The following is a 17,689-nucleotide window of genomic DNA, read 5'->3' as shown; positions in this document are numbered from 1 at the left end:
ACAAATTTAATAGAGAATATATGTCGACTTGTTTCAGTGTATGTTCGCGACCGTCTCTGAGAAAAATCACAACACCACGCAGAACTTTAGGGCAGCCATTTTCAAAGCGGGAAGCCATTATAAACTGTTTGGTTTGGGAATCGTACATTCACTTCAAAAACACTAGACAGAAAGCGAAATATCCTCCGCCACGATTATAACATAGATTTCACATTTTTTTCCGTTATATACACTTCGAAAAAACGCGACAACTTCGGACGAAAATGCAAAACACCGACACCTGACGCGCGTTCACTCTCCTCTCCGGAAAAAGTGACCTTACTCTATATGAGATAAACTTGGAATGATATTATTTGTGGCTTCCTCGTTTTTTTTTTTTCGAAAAGATTCTTCAGACGTGTTGAGCACATGTTGAAAATCTTTCAAGAAGTTCAGGTGATATAAGATCTAGTTCATTAAGCAGACAGCATGTGCAGTAGGGAAAGCGGAAAATAAGTGAACTAGAAATATGATACAGATTTAGAAAAATATATCGCATACCGACGGGACTTGAACCCGCAATCTCCCTGTCTCCGGCGGGTTCAAAACCCGTCGGGATGCGGTATATGTTTCCAAATCTGTATCATATTTCCAGTTCGCTTATTTTTCGCTCTCCCTACTGCACATACTGTCTGCTTAATGAACTTGTGTGTTAACGGGTAAGAGCCGTTGTTAAAAATAGAAATTTAGTTCGCAATAAGATCTACTTCTTTTTTTTTCGTTTTCTCTCATTATCAGAGGTGCTTTTAGATGTTTTAGGTAAATTTGCAATCAGTTTTCGTAAACTTTGTTTCAACTCATAGAAACCTTTTAACTAAGCTGTGAGTTAAATTTGGACTCAGTTTTGTCATGAGTCTCATCCATCTATTGAACCACTTTTAGCTAAATTTGGAATTAATTTCTGCTTTGGCCTTTCCTTTCATTTATCAGCGTCCTCCAACCATTACACACTGTTTCCAAAGCTGCAAAAATGTGATCCAAATTATTTAGACCAAAAATATTGTTTTTGAGCCACATTGTCTTCATTAAAGTTGATTCATTAATTATTCTCCATTTAATAGAAGTTGCAATTTTATTTATCATTTTTGCATATACAGGTAGATCACTTAAAATCCTTTTAGGGGTGATAGAGGACCCTATTTGATGAAAAAAAAAAAAATCTTTCTACGCTGGTCGAAATTCAACTACTGCAGAGAATTTCACTTTTTCAGTTTTCGGTTATATTTGCCTTTAACGAGATCTAGCACAAGTAGTGTGATAGCTAGCTCGTTTCTGTTGATTTCGTTGGAAAGCTGAGAAAATTTCGTAATCAATAGTGTCTTGAAAACGTCCAACTAGAGAACATAAGAAGCACTTAGAAAGGAAAAAATGTGAAATCAAATGTTTTTTTAGAACTAAGCTGCAATTTTCTCTATGAAATGTGTTATAAACATGGATTTTGTTGTTAACTAAATTAAACAAAGAATTTTAAGTGAGCTACCTAACATCCTGCATAAAAACATTTTGTTTGGCAAATTTAAATTCTATGAGAATCAACTTTGTCAAGACACCATACTTTTATCTGCCTATTTAAATGTTTTTCTGTGAAGTTTTCTCAGGATTGTCATCAAAAATCATTTTTTTTATATAACATTTCTAGTAATGGCGGGGGCCTAGTGTGGTTGGTAACGTCTCCGCCAACCACGCTCGACGCCTGGGTTCGAATCCCACCACCGACATAGGTGTCGATGGTTGTGAGGTGGCGTGATCCACTCACAACCAACCCAACTGGTCTAGATTCAATCCTAGCCGACACCGGGAGATTTTCTGAGGTGAAAAATCTCTGGGATCACGCCTTCCATCGTATGAGGAAGTAAAGCCGTTGGCGCCGGTCCGTTAATAAACGGGTCGTGAGTTAGGGTCCTGGGTGTGGAGTCGCCTCCCTGGGCGTCGGTGATTGGCCACAACAGTGGCGGAACTAGACCGACGGAAAATAAGCGAGAATAAAAAAAAATTTCTAGTAATTTTCTACAATTTTTCTATGATCTACAATGTTGTTCGATATAACTGAACAAATTTCAATTTCATCAAATATTTTCACCTCTAATATATTTTTGGTTATTGACGATTTGTATTAAAACAATGCAATCATTTACTAACAGATATCTACAAAATTTGCAAATATCTGCTGACAAAATCATTTCTATATTAAAGTGTAGGTAAAACATAATTTATTCCAGATATAGGCATTTGTCTCCCACTGTCTCTTGCATTCTCTCTGTGTAAACATCTGTAAGTAAGTTAAAGCATTATTTTAATAAAACCCTTCAATATTCAATAACTAAATAAATATTACAAATAAAAACAAACTTCCCTCGATGAACTTGTGTGTTTTATACGAGCTAAAAACATTGCAGAATATTAAAATTTTTTCGAAAATTACAATAAGAAATAATGTTGAAAAAATGATTTTGAGGGACATTCTGAAGAAAACTCCATAATTGTTCATTTAATCTGGCATAGAAGTATGGCGTCTTCGACAAAGTTGTTGCTTATAGAATGTGCCATAAAATTAAAATCTCTTCAACATGGGGAATACTTGATGGAACAACTTTACTGACGACACTGCGGCTCTGAAATCAATCTTTAGGTCAAAAAAATTTCGATCACGTTTTCGCAGCTTTGGAAACAGTGTGGCATTAGGCTTAATTTGAATCATTTTCTTTTTGGTCTTTTCCTCCCGTTAGAACACGATATCTTATTATTTGAGCTTAATTTCATTCTAGTTTTTGGTTTTAGTCTTCGAAAAGCAATTTCATTTTTTAGACTAAATTTAGAACTCTTTTTAGTTCGAGGAAAATTTATAATTTTTATAAACCGGTTTAAACCCGTTTCAGGCAGTTTGCTTCTTGGAGCGTTTTCATAAATTTTGAGTGAGGCTTGGTGTATTTGTCTTTTTACTCTTTTCTAACTTGTAGATTTTTTTTTATGTTTTCAGCTTTCAGTCATATTGAACAAACTGTTGAATCATTTTTGTTACGATCTCTCATTTTTTTTTCGTGCGGTTTACATGGTTTCAGCAATTTCGAGCTACGTTTTGGCTGTTTTCTTTTCGGCCTCCAAATTTTATTTTGCTAGGGGTCATTTTAGAGTAGATTCTTGAGTGTATTGTGTTGTTTTCCTCGCAGTTGAGTCATTTCATGCTATTTCGCAAATCGGTCCTGATAGACCATCTTATATTTCGCATCAAACTTTTCTCAGTTGTTGCTTTTTGATAATAAGGTAATTTTTTTTTTTTTATTCTCGCTTATTTTCCGTCGGTCTAGTTCCGCCACTGTTGTGGCCAATCACCGACGCCCGGGGAGGCGACTCCACACCCAGGACCCTAACTCACGACCCGTTTATTAACGGACCGGCGCCAACGGCTTTACTTCCTCATGCGATGGAAGGCGTGATCCCAGAGATTTTTCGCCTCAGAAAATCTCCCGGTGTCGGCTAGGATTGAATCTAGACCAGTTGGGTTGGTTGTGAGTGGATCACGCCACCTCACAACCATCAACACCTATGTCGGCGGTGGGATTCGAACCCAGGCGTCGAGCGTGGTTGGCGGAGACGTTACCAACCACACTAGGCCCCCGCCCCAATAAGGTCATTTGATGATATCCGCTGTTCACGCTGACTCACGACTGCTGTTTCAAAAGGGTCTACCCAAAAATGTGACTGATAGATAGTTGTTTGATTGAAAGGGTGTCTCCAGCGAAGTTATAGGTAATAAAATTGCGGTTCTAGAAATAATATATACACTGTAAAATTTTTTTTCTGTGTCAAATTTTCCAAATTATCATCAAATATTAAAAATCTCAAAAAGTAAATCTGTTTTTTTTTATACATTGAAGATGACATTATGTACTAATAACTGTCAAAATTTGGTGATGGTCAAATGAAAAACAGAAAAGCTATGAACGTTTGACATTTTCACTCAGAACTTTTTTTGAGGGTTTTTTTTCTAGTTACACAATACAATGTCAAAAATTTATGACAAAGAGCATGATACCAATCCAACGCGCTGTTTTTGCACCAAAACCCATTTTACACTGGCCTGGCACTTTTGGAATTAAATATGCGTAACTCACCGGCATGCTTGTCTTTTCTCCTCAGAAAACCTCTAGAGTGCAGGAGAACATCTTGCACTGCGAAAACAACTGCTCTCACACTAAAGAGCAAATCAACGCTCATGCTAGAAGAGAGCGATTTTTACCTGCTGAGCTTCCTGAAAGCACTGCGGTGAAATCTGAAATCTCTCTCTTACGAGACAATGAACTATGGTGTGCTTTCTCACACGTGTGGAAATCACGCACAATAATTACACTGCAGAGCTATCTGCGGTGCGTTTCACAGTTGGTTTCTTAAGCATGGAAGAAGAGGAAAAGAGATTGGGAGAAAAAAAAAGACTGTGTTGCTCGTGCCGGTCGAATTTACTCTGGTGGACTTCGTTTCTGCAGTGTAGCTACACGAGGACCACACTTTTGCCCGGTAGGTTTTTTTTCACCTTCCAGACTACTCGCCAGTGGACACTGTGGTGTACTTCTGTGTTTTCTCTGTAGAGTGATTCACCCCTCTTGTTTCTATCAGATGTGGGGTGAGCTGGAAGTGTGTTTGTCTCTCTGTAAGCTGGTTGAGACACTTTGGAGTGGAGAAAGAGGCAGTGTGGTGAAAGCATTTGCTACACGCAGGCACATACTGGAAGGGAAGTGCAGGGTGAATTTTTTCTCCTCTCCTTTCACATACTGAGGAGAATGACAAGCATGCTCACCGGCGAACCCTGTCGTTAAAGGGTTGTAAAAATAAGATGAAATTACGAAAAAATCAGAAGGTTGTAAAAATCGAAAAACTATTTCTGTAAAATGTTATATCTCGAGATTGGCTCATATCGCCTCGGGATGATAAGTAATTTTTACGTGAAATTTCCCGAGAAATACGTAAAATTATCGAATGTACAACAAAAATGGCTACATTTGCCTAAAAATGCAAATTTAATTTTTAAGTACGAAAATGATCTATCTGTCAACACTTCCGGTAACAAATAATATTTTTTCTGGATTTCTTGCTTTGTTTTCTTCAAAAATAACCTATCAGTATTATTCGGACGTTATAATTCAAAATTGACGAAAACGTAGTTGGGACTGATATGCATTTCACGGCAGCATATGCCAAGGTTCGATTTCATACTGTCGTTAAAACTTACATACTTACATATACTGTCGTTAAAACTTACATATAGCGAAAACTGACTTGATTCGTGGATAGTGTTTTCTGGAACATAACAACGCAAGTTTTTGGTACTAACCGAGTGATGTGATGGTATAACAAAGGCACTACGGTTTCACCCCCAGGTAGAATTAATTGAGTTTTTAAATTAAATCTGACGGCCGTACGGGCACTATCATTTCCGGAATTAAAATAAAGCATTTGCCTGGGTTCGCATTGCTGCTGGTGCTAACGTTAACGCTTGTCCAGCGAATATCAGCTGGCACTCGAAACCCCCCAAAAACAACCAAAACCCGGCGCAAGGGTGGACCGTCTGTTTGCTTACCTTGCTGCTCGATCCGCTCGTTGTTTGGATCCGTCCAGCTGATAAACGCCACGGCAAACCAATTGCCCGGATGTGGTCCATCTATGCTCAGCCGGCGCGTTATGCTGTCGGATTTAAATTGTAAATTATGTATCTCGAATCTGTTGCGGAAGAGAAACGTACAACACAGAAATGGGTTAGAGAATTAGTTGAATGTTATGATATGGGATTTTTGTTTACGATGCTAAAGATAGTTTAACTGTGGCAGGGAGTAGAGGTCGGTCGGGCAGAGCATACTCATCAAATATTCAATTGATGATTCTAGTCGAAATTGATGTGCTAAAGTTTTGAAACAGGTGCATTAATGTATACTTAAAGGAGATTCGGCTCACCGAATTTTACGTGGGATTTCAGTAAGACAACTTCCTCAACATAATATACGAAAGTTATGCGATTCAGAACGATTTTTTTTAAATCTAGTTGCTCCAGCTCAACCCTCTAGGGATCAAAATTTTTTTTCAAAAACCAAAACCAGCGTAGATGTTCTAGACCAATTCTGAATTATTGTAACTTAGTATGAAAGTAACATGGACTCTGCTCGAAAACAATTATATTATTTTATTACTATTTTATACGCACTTTATACGATCTGATGCCGGTCAAAAAGTAAACTTAAAAAACAAGAGAGCTAACCCAAAAGTATAATCGGCTTCACTCAATTGTTTCTACAGTTAACCCAGATATTTCCGTCTTCCAGCAGCAGCGTGCATAGACAAACAGTCACAACATCTCAATGGAAGATGAACCGTCTCTTGGCACTTTCCTGCATTCCGCATGGAGTAGTAACGCCAACGCTATGTAACCACTTCCACGTCAATCTCCACTCGGATGAAGGGTTTTCCTGGTGTCTGACAGTGTACCAGCCAACTTCAATTCGCATGTGCTCATGATGGTATTATTTCTTTATGCAAACAGTGTTATTTTCTGTTTCTTCTTTTGCCGCCGACTTCTGCAAAGTCCTCTATCTTTTCATATCGACGCTAGTCAACGTTTCATCTGCTTGCGTTCACATGCATATGCGTATACATATATAGCAAGTAATGTAGAGGATGCACAGGGAAAATGTAATAAACTGGTACAAAATAACGTTACCATCAGCGATACGGCGATTTAGCATGCACAACTGGGGCAAAATGTTATCATCCATCGAGCGCAACTCTTTCAATGTTTTGTTTTCTTAGGCAACTACGAGCGCAACGGAGTTCGCTGCAAATACGAAACTAATGAAGTTCGCTCAACTGGCATAAGTTGGAGTAGTTTCTGTTTGGACGATTCTGGTAGTATATTTTCTCATCGAAGAACGAAAATAAGATAACGCAATTCCTTCAAACAACGAAGAAGAGATTCCATCCACCTACATACTGATCGTCTCACGTAACCTGCATTGCTATGAAACAATTGCAATAAGTTCTTTTGTGCCCTTTCAAATTTTACCAACCTATCTCAACCTAACCTATCCTAAAAAACCCAATATGGTTTAATATAAAAAGAAGGTTATTAAAAAAAAATATTTAAAATAGTAATATGGTAACTGACAGTTTTTCAACAATTAAGAAAATGTGTTCACCTCAGCCGAATATTTCAGGATTATAACATATCTTGATATTATTTTACAAACTGTTTTTGTATCAGCTTGTATCCTAAATTTGGTCTCGTTTTTTTTTCTTCATCTATAGTTTATTTGACACGGCACAAATACAATTCAATGTTTAACGGCGCCAATTATATCTGGTAGCTTACTTTCTAAAGTATCTTAATAACTAAAAGCAAATTTTTTATCCTCGCTGCCGACTACGAGCTGAAACTAAATCTAACTTAAAGCTAGAATATTTTGCATTAAAAGCACAGGTTTGCTGTTTGATGGTTTTCATTGCCATAGGTAAGCAGCATATTAAATTTGTTCCGCTGCTGGGCCAAGATATTACGGACTGGCATATTGGGTTGTTTCCATCGGGCCTTGAGAGTATCGTGCGGGTCTGATTGCTGTTTCCGGATCCGGGGTCTTAACGTGTTCTTGTCGTTTGGTTGGATGTAGGCGGAAGGGGATAGGACTAAACTGGGGCGTGGATGGATTTCAGGAAAACGTATATAAGGGACATGTAGGATAGGTCACGGCTCGCCAAGACATCACGAACAGGAACAGCCGGCTGCCTACCTTCGGCCTGCAGGGAAGCTATTAATCTAGACCTGGCGTCACGGTGTACAGGGCATGACCAAACAACGTGCTCTATGTCGTGATAACCTTCACCACAGGCACAGATACCACTCTCCCCGAGCCCAACACGACGGAGATGCGCGTCAAATCTATAGTGATTGGACATAAGCCGGGACATCACGCAAATGAAATCCCGACCTACATCCAACCCCTTGAACCACGGGTTCGTCGATACCTTGGGAATTATGGAATGTAACCACCTTCCCAGTTCCCCCTTGGTCCAAGAATTGTGCCAACTGATGATCGTATTCTGACGTACAAATGCGAAAAATTCATTAAAGGCAATTGTTCTTTCATAAATATCACCGTTTGTTGCGCCCACCTTAGCCAAAGAGTCCGCTTTCTCATTACCCGGTATCGAGCAGTGAGAAGGAACCCACGCTAAGGTAATCTGAGTAGATTTTTCGGATAAAGCACTCAGATGTTCCGTATTTTCTCCAGGAAATACGGAGAGTGCTTAACATCTTTCATCGATCGGAGAGCCTCAATGGAACTGAGACTGTCCGTAAAGATAAAATAATAGTCCGTGGGCGTTTTTTCGATAATCCCTAGGGTGTACTGAATTGCAGTTAATTCTGCGACGTAAACAGAAGCAGGATTATCGAGCTTATGGGAGACGGTTAAATTGTTATTGAAGATACCGAAGCCAGTGGACCCATCAAGAAGTGATCCGTCAGTGTAGTACATATTGTCGCAGTTGATGTTTCGATATTTATTGGAAAAAATTTTAGGGATCTGCTGCACGCGTAAATGATCCGGGATTCCACGAGTTTCTTCTATCATGGATGTATCGAAAAACACAGTAGAATCAGAAGTATTTGATAAGTCGACACGATTTGGAATATTCGAAGAAGGGTTAATATTTTGGGACATGTGATTGAAATACAATGTCATAAAACGGGTTTGAGAATTAAGTTCGATTAACCTTTCAAAATTTTCAATCACGGGACGGTTCAAGACCTCACATTTGATTAGAATACGAGAAGACAGGCTCCAGAAGCGGTTTTTCAATGGTAGTACTCCAGCTAAGATCTCCAAACTCATCGTATGGGTCGATTGCATGCAACCCAAGGCGATACGCAAACAACGATATTGTATTCGCTCCAGTTTGATCAAATGTGTGTTTGCTGCGGAGCGGAAGCAGAAACACCCGTACTCAATAACAGACAGTATCGTTGTTTGGTAAAGCCTTATAAGGTCTCCTGGGTGGGCTCCCCACCATTGTCCGGTTATTGTACGGAGAAAATTCACTCTTTGTTGACATTTTTTCATCAGAAACCTAACGTGACAACCCCAGGTGCCTTTAGAGTCGAAATATCTTGGTGTCTATTTGTGTACCAAAACCTGAGAAATCGTTTTACCCATTAATTGTGTTTGGAGCTGAGCAGGTTCATGCTTCCTAGAAAAAACTACTATCTTAGTCTTCTCCGGAGAGAATTCGATACCTAGCTGTAAAGCCCAAGCAGACAAATTGTCCAAGGTATCTTGCAATGGTCCTTGCAAATCGGCAGCTTTGGCTCCTGTAACAGAGATTACACTGTCGTCTGCAAGTTGTCTTATCGTGCATGAATTTGCCAGACATTCGTCGATGTCATTTACATAAAAGTTGTAAAGAAGGGGGCTTAAACATGAGCCCTGGGGAAGACCCATGTAGCTAATGCGAAAAGTTGCCAAATCGCCGTGCGTAAAATGCATATGCTTTTCGGACAACAAATTGTGCAAAAAATTGTTCAAAACTGGAGAAAATCCTTGTCGGTGAAGTTTACCCGAAAGAATGTCAATAGAAACGGAATCAAAAGCCCCCTTAATGTCCAAGAACGCAGACGCCATTTGTTCTTTGCGAGCATACGCCAGCTGAATATCTGTTGAAAGCAACGCAAGACAATCATTCGTCCCTTTGGCACGGCGGAAGCCAAATTGAGTATCTGATAGCAGTCCATTTGATTCGACCCAATGGTCTAAACGACGGAGTATCATTTTTTCCATCAATTTCCGGATACAGGATAGCATTGCAATCGGCCTATAAGAGTTGTGATCAGAAGCTGGTTTCCCTGGTTTTTGGATGGCGATCACCTTCACTTGCCTCCAATCCTGCGGTACAATGTTTTGCTCCAGGAACTTATTGAACAAGTTCAACAAGCGCCTCTTGGCATTGCCGGGTAGATTCTTCAACAAGTTGAATTTGATTCTATCTAACCCAGGTGCGTTATTGTTACAGGACAGGAGGGCAACTGAGAATTCTGCCATCGTAAAAGGTGATTCTATCGCGTCGTGACCCGGAGACGTATCGCGAACAAAGTTTTGCGCAGGAACAGAGTCCGGACATACTTTCCTGGCAAAATCAAATATCCACCGACTTGAAGACTCCTCGCTTTCGTTGACCGTTACGCGATTCCGCATTCTTCGGGCTGTGTTCCAAAGAGTGCTCATCGATGTCTCCCTCGACGTCTCGTTCACGAACCGACGCCAATATCCGCGTTTCTTTGCTTTAGCCAAGCTTTTAAGCTTGGTATCAAGCTCCGAATACCGTAAATAGTCGCCAGGTATATCTCCCTTCTGGTAGGCCAAAAACGCGTCGGATCTTTGCGTGTAGATATCGGAGCACTCTTGGTCCCACCACGGAGTTGAAGGCCGTTCTTTGATCGTTACGCCGGGATATTTCTTCGTTTGGGCTTGCAACGCGGCGTCGAGAATCAAGCCCGCGAGGAGGTTGTATTCTTCAAGTGGTGGATGATGTTGAATCGACTCGACCGCTTTTGAAATCATTTCCTCGTATAACTTCCAATCAACATTCCGTGTGAGGTCATACGGAATGTCAATTGGTCGCATGCGAGTTGACCCGTTTGTAATTGAAATAAAAATAGGCAGATGGTCGCTACCGTGAGGATCGAGGATTACCTTCCATGTGCAATCCAACCGTAGCGACGTCGAACATAAGGATAGATCCAAGGCGCTTGGGCGCGCTGGAGGTTTCGGGATACGTGTCATTTCACCGTTGTTCAAAATAGTCATGTCGAAGTCATCGCAAAGGTTATAGATTAAAGAGGAGCGGTTATCATTGTAAGGGGAACCCCAAGCCACACCATGAGAGTTGAAGTCTCCCAAAATCAAACGTGGCGAGGGAAGAAGTTCTATTAAATCAAAGAGCAGCCGTTGCCCAACCTGTGCTCTGGGAGGAATATATATTGAGGCAATACAAAGCTCATTACCTTGTATTGTCATTTGACATGCGACAACTTCGATGCCTGGAATCGAGGGGAGGTTAATACGATAGAAAGAATAGCACTTTTTAATCCCTAAAAGTACTCCTCCATATGGGGTGTCTCGATCAAGGCGAATAATATTAAAATCATGGAAGTTGAGATCAATATTTGAAGTAAGCCAAGTTTCACAAAGGGAAAATGCATCGCATTTGTTTTTATTTATCAAAACTTTTAACGAATCAATTTTTGGTAAAAAATACTTCTACAATTCCACTGTAAGACAGAGATAGAATCCTTCTTATACGCAGTTGAATTAGGCATCGAAGGATACAATCGCTGCAAGGAGTGGCCATTGGGCAGTCAACTGCTTCAAAAATGATCTAACTGTTGGGAGGAATGCTGTAAGAAAAATTTTAATTGGATCGGGTACATTGAAATTTTCAAAAATCCAGTCCACAATGTCAGAAAATTTCACTAATCCAGAGTTTGTTTCATCAACTGGATGTGCAAAAGGAACAACTGGGGTTTTAGATGTTCCTGGCAGTGCTGGGAACTCCTTCTGGGACTTTAAATTTGCAAGCCCAGGAGGAGTTTGCTTCGGTTTTTCCGCAGCACTGTTTGGATGTTCGTACTTTTCATTACACTTTGGGAAATCTTAGGACCTTTACGGGGAAGTTTAGGAGAAGAAACATTTTTCCTCTTCCTAGACTCCCCAGGATTGGCATAAGATGTTCCCGCTGGTGAATCGTCAGAATCGGTTTCATCAGAGGACAACAGATCAAAGGGGTTCGATGTTATGGTAGAAGTGGTCACGGTCTTCTTCAGCATCTCAGCGTAAGAACGCTTTGAACGCTCCTTAAGTGACCGCTTGATTTTATCTCTGCGCTGCATGTACACCGGGCATGTGGAGAGCTCATGCTGGTTTTCCCCACAGTGAATACATTTTTCAGCATTAACACTGCAAGAATCTTCCGCATGAGTCTCCCCACACTTGCTACATCGTGCCTTATTGCAGCAGTAGGCGGCTGTGTGGCCTAACTGCTTGCAATTGGTGCAATTCACAACACGGGGTACATACAATCGCACAGGCAGACGAACCCGGTCGATCGAGACGTGGCTAGGGAGTGCAGATCCGGCAAACGTAACGCGAAACGAGTCTGACGGAGTGTACACTTTTGTGCCGCCGACGAGAGATACAGACCGCAATTGCTTGCAGTCGAGCACCTTCACATCGGGACATGTGCTATTCTTGAAGCACCCTTTAGCACTTTGCAAAATACACTCGACGGACAGACTCGAATCGGTTATGACACCGTCGATCTCCACGTCTCGTGCGGGTATGTAAACGCGATACTCGCGTGTGAAGAGCTCAGAGCAAGCGATAGCATTGGCCTGTGCCAGATCACTGACCACGACACGGAGCTTGTTAGGTCGGACCTTGGAAATTTCGGTCACGGCCTTGTACCCCTTCGTCAGGTCTTTAGAAATTTGCAGTATGTTTAATCGCTTTGAATTCACTCCTGCCTTTGGACGAAAATAAACAGTATAGCTGCCCTGTTGAGATCCGTCCGGGTAAAGCCTGGGGTGAGGGGGGACTGGAGAATGAACAGGGGAGGGGGTAACAGAAGGGTCAGGGTCAGGGGGGCTCGGGGATGGTGGCACGGGAGGCGAGGGATCTATATCCATCGCGCTAAATGTAGTGCACTAGCGCACTAGCGCCGACAAGAACACGTACCTATTTACTTCTTCCTTCCAGCAGTGGTTGTCCGATCGTTCGAAGCTGTACCCAGAGCAGCCAGCAGCACCAGTACAGCAGCACCAATACAGCCACCAGCAGTGAGCCGGGTGTGAGATCACTCAGCACAGCGACACGACTCGACTGTCAAATGATGGCCTTGAATTAGAAAGATCTATTCACTGTGCACAGATCAAAACTGCAGCTGGTATTTTGCACCAATACAGCCAAAGTTGCGAGCCGGGTACAGAACGTAGCGACACAACTCACAATCTAGTTGGCCTTTAGCGCGAATAATACACTCTTTTGTTTGGCTATTCGTACACACGGACCAGATTGTAATAGAACGACCACTTTGCACGTCCGTTTCTGTCGAGTGTTCGACGCGGAATGTTTGATTTGGTCTCGTTGATTGTTAAAATATCTAAAATCCTACCAAGTGTATTGACTGATTATTACAAATTATAGCAAGTTTTAATAGGTTTTCGGCAGCAAAATATCAGAATTGTTTAGAATGTTTCTTACAAATTTTGTTATATAAATATGCTGTAATATTATTACAGATTTTGCTTCAATATCAAAGAGAGGAAAAGTGCTTTTTGCTAATGTTTTCTTCCGCAGCTCAAACTATCTGAAGTTGAAATTGGAATGCATTTGAGCTTGAACTTGAACTACCGCGTTGTTTCTCCGTGATGGATCTGGACTAATTAGGTTGCACAAAGAACCACGTTAGGATGGTTTATTTGGAATTCATTTACCATCTTTAATGTACAACCATTCAGTAGCTTCTGCTTTGTATATATCGATAACGGTGTCGGATACGTCCTTAGGGTCGCGGCTAGGGAAGTAAAAGTGAAAGTTTTACAATCATTGCTGTCAGAGACCGAGCTTACCTCTGCATCTCTAACGACTATAACGGAAAAGAAGGTTACTTTGTCATCGTAGTAAGTAACAGATTTTTATACTTTAACCCTTCCCTCTACACACTTGTATATAAACTTTACTGCTCTTTTTTACCGAGCCTCGCCAAGTGTCGGCAATTCCTTGGAGAGGTATTCATTCAGCTGTGTGTGACTTTTTACAGGAATTTAGCTTGAGGGAAGGGTCAAGTAGGGGGATGGAAGGGAGCCTGAGAATAAAGGGTGTTACATTAAAAAATCGGCCAATTTCAATTTGCTGTATAATTTTTTATCGTGTATAAAAAAAACTGAACACCTCTCATTTAAAGATGTGTGGTTTCAGTATCATGCCTTATATTTGATTTTGACATTTACTCTTCTTTTGTGAAAATAGTGTCAAAGCAAGAGAAGGAACGTATCAAAATATTGCTCGCGCATCGCGAAAATCCGAAAAACTCGCACGTCAAATTGACAAAATTATTGAATGTGACCAAATCAACCGTCACCAACGTAATAAAATTGTTTGGAGAATGTTCGTCTCAACTGACAGGAAGACGGGATCGGCGAGATATCGAAATCCGAAGGCAGCAAAAACGACGAAAAAAGTGGCCAACAGTTTCAAGCGGAATCCCACTTTTCCGACCGAGATGTCGCGAGCAAGCTGGGAGTGTCGTCTTAAACTGTGGATCAAGCTTAAAAGTGAAGCCGGGTTGTCGACTAACAAAAAGGTGGAGACTTCGAATCTTGACGATAAACAAAATAAGTCGGCCAAACAACGATCACGTGAGGATGCTGACGAATTTTGATTGCGTGGTACAGGACGATGATACTTACTTCAATGCAGACTTTCAACAGCCCCCTGGACAGGAATATTATAAGGCAACTGGAAGAGGAATAGTGGCAGAGAATTTCAAACACATTAAGCTGTCGAAGTACAGTGCGTCTTGAACTGTCCTACAGATCAGACGTTTTTTCGGTTGCTTGTGGACTGGTCTTTGACTGCCTATAGCTTCAAAGTTTGTGTTTTGTCAGTGTGTCTTTTAAAGACTACCTGAAAGTTATTTCCCATCAGTCTTTCTCAAGACTACCTACTTTTGAATTTAACATTTGTTTTAACTTTTTTCGTATCACCTGAAATGGCTGGACGGAAAAAGAAACCTCGCATCGCTGCGGAGAGGAAAAGAGAGGCATCTCTTTCTGACACTTCGAGTGTCTGTAGTGACAATCCTTTTGATATTTTGCCTGAGCAAGAAGCTGGTGAAATGGAAGTTATGAGTAATGAAACTATACAAAATGTCAATTCTTTAAAAAAGGAAAAAGTTCCACCTATTGTGGTAACTATTTCTTCTGAATTCAATATTTTCAAAAAGGAACTTTCAACGTTTGTTTCTGACGTTAAAGTTACCTATCAAATTGGTCGTAGAGGCGAACGCCGCTTATTAGCCGACTCTATAAAGGGTTGTAATCGTCTTATTCAGTATTTAACTGAAAAGATGTATAAATTGTATATTGCAAATCGGCAGCTTTGGCTCCTGTAACAGAGATTACACTGTCGTCTGCAAGTTGTCTTATCGTGCATGAATTTGCCAGACATTCGTCGATGTCATTTACATAAAAGTTGTAAAGAAGGGGGCTTAAACATGAGCCCTGGGGAAGACCCATGTAGCTAATGCGAAAAGTTGCCAAATCGCCGTGCGTAAAATGCATATGCTTTTCGGACAACAAATTGTGCAAAAAATTGTTCAAAACTGGAGAAAATCCTTGTCGGTGAAGTTTACCCGAAAGAATGTCAATAGAAACGGAATCAAAAGCCCCCTTAATGTCCAAGAACGCAGACGCCATTTGTTCTTTGCGAGCATACGCCAGCTGAATATCTGTTGAAAGCAACGCAAGACAATCATTCGTCCCTTTGGCACGGCGGAAGCCAAATTGAGTATCTGATAGCAGTCCATTTGATTCGACCCAATGGTCTAAACGACGGAGTATCATTTTTTCCATCAATTTCCGGATACAGGATAGCATTGCAATCGGCCTATAAGAGTTGTGATCAGAAGCTGGTTTCCCTGGTTTTTGGATGGCGATCACCTTCACTTGCCTCCAATCCTGCGGTACAATGTTTTGCTCCAGGAACTTATTGAACAAGTTCAACAAGCGCCTCTTGGCATTGCCGGGTAGATTCTTCAACAAGTTGAATTTGATTCTATCTAACCCAGGTGCGTTATTGTTACAGGACAGGAGGGCAACTGAGAATTCTGCCATCGTAAAAGGTGATTCTATCGCGTCGTGACCCGGAGACGTATCGCGAACAAAGTTTTGCGCAGGAACAGAGTCCGGACATACTTTCCTGGCAAAATCAAATATCCACCGACTTGAAGACTCCTCGCTTTCGTTGACCGTTACGCGATTCCGCATTCTTCGGGCTGTGTTCCAAAGAGTGCTCATCGATGTCTCCCTCGACGTCTCGTTCACGAACCGACGCCAATATCCGCGTTTCTTTGCTTTAGCCAAGCTTTTAAGCTTGGTATCAAGCTCCGAATACCGTAAATAGTCGCCAGGTATATCTCCCTTCTGGTAGGCCAAAAACGCGTCGGATCTTTGCGTGTAGATATCGGAGCACTCTTGGTCCCACCACGGAGTTGAAGGCCGTTCTTTGATCGTTACGCCGGGATATTTCTTCGTTTGGGCTTGCAACGCGGCGTCGAGAATCAAGCCCGCGAGGAGGTTGTATTCTTCAAGTGGTGGATGATGTTGAATCGACTCGACCGCTTTTGAAATCATTTCCTCGTATAACTTCCAATCAACATTCCGTGTGAGGTCATACGGAATGTCAATTGGTCGCATGCGAGTTGACCCGTTTGTAATTGAAATAAAAATAGGCAGATGGTCGCTACCGTGAGGATCGAGGATTACCTTCCATGTGCAATCCAACCGTAGCGACGTCGAACATAAGGATAGATCCAAGGCGCTTGGGCGCGCTGGAGGTTTCGGGATACGTGTCATTTCACCGTTGTTCAAAATAGTCATGTCGAAGTCATCGCAAAGGTTATAGATTAAAGAGGAGCGGTTATCATTGTAAGGGGAACCCCAAGCCACACCATGAGAGTTGAAGTCTCCCAAAATCAAACATGGCGAGGGAAGAAGTTCTATTAAATCAAAGAGCAGCCGTTGCCCAACCTGTGCTCTGGGAGGAATATATATTGAGGCAATACAAAGCTCATTACCTTGTATTGTCATTTGACATGCGACAACTTCGATGCCTGGAATCGAGGGGAGGTTAATACGATAGAAAGAATAGCACTTTTTAATCCCTAAAAGTACTCCTCCATATGGGGTGTCTCGATCAAGGCGAATAATATTAAAATCATGGAAGTTGAGATCAATATTTGAAGTAAGCCAAGTTTCACAAAGGGAAAATGCATCGCATTTGTTTTTATTTATCAAAACTTTTAACGAATCAATTTTTGGTAAAAAATACTTCTACAATTCCACTGTAAGACAGAGATAGAATCCTTCTTATACGCAGTTGAATTAGGCATCGAAGGATACAATCGCTGCAAGGAGTGGCCATTGGGCAGTCAACTGCTTCAAAAATGATCTAACTGTTGGGAGGAATGCTGTAAGAAAAATTTTAATTGGATCGGGTACATTGAAATTTTCAAAAATCCAGTCCACAATGTCAGAAAATTTCACTAATCCAGAGTTTGTTTCATCAACTGGATGTGCAAAAGGAACAACTGGGGTTTTAGATGTTCCTGGCAGTGCTGGGAACTCCTTCTGGGACTTTAAATTTGCAAGCCCAGGAGGAGTTTGCTTCGGTTTTTCCGCAGCACTGTTTGGATGTTCGTACTTTTCATTACACTTTGGGAAATCTTAGGACCTTTACGGGGAAGTTTAGGAGAAGAAACATTTTTCCTCTTCCTAGACTCCCCAGGATTGGCATAAGATGTTCCCGCTGGTGAATCGTCAGAATCGGTTTCATCAGAGGAC

The 17,689-nt window shown here is 41.3% G+C and overlaps 1 protein-coding gene across 2 annotated transcripts in view; it reads right to left on the bottom strand.

Moving 5' to 3' along the window:
* Positions 1–17,689, bottom strand: part of LOC129718259 (uncharacterized) — a 220,933-nt gene that overhangs the window by 15,655 nt on the left and 187,589 nt on the right. For both annotated transcript variants that reach the window (XM_055668853.1, XM_055668854.1), the window contains one exon: positions 5,612–5,751. In XM_055668853.1, the coding sequence (XP_055524828.1) occupies positions 5,612–5,751 (140 nt within the window). The remainder of the gene's footprint in view (positions 1–5,611; positions 5,752–17,689) is intronic.

The sequence above is a fragment of the Wyeomyia smithii genome, chromosome 1, assembly GCF_029784165.1.
Source record: "Wyeomyia smithii strain HCP4-BCI-WySm-NY-G18 chromosome 1, ASM2978416v1, whole genome shotgun sequence".
Taxonomy (NCBI): domain Eukaryota; kingdom Metazoa; phylum Arthropoda; class Insecta; order Diptera; family Culicidae; genus Wyeomyia; species Wyeomyia smithii.
Note: the sequence above shows the minus strand (reverse complement) of the source record. Positions and strands in the feature narration are given on the sequence as shown.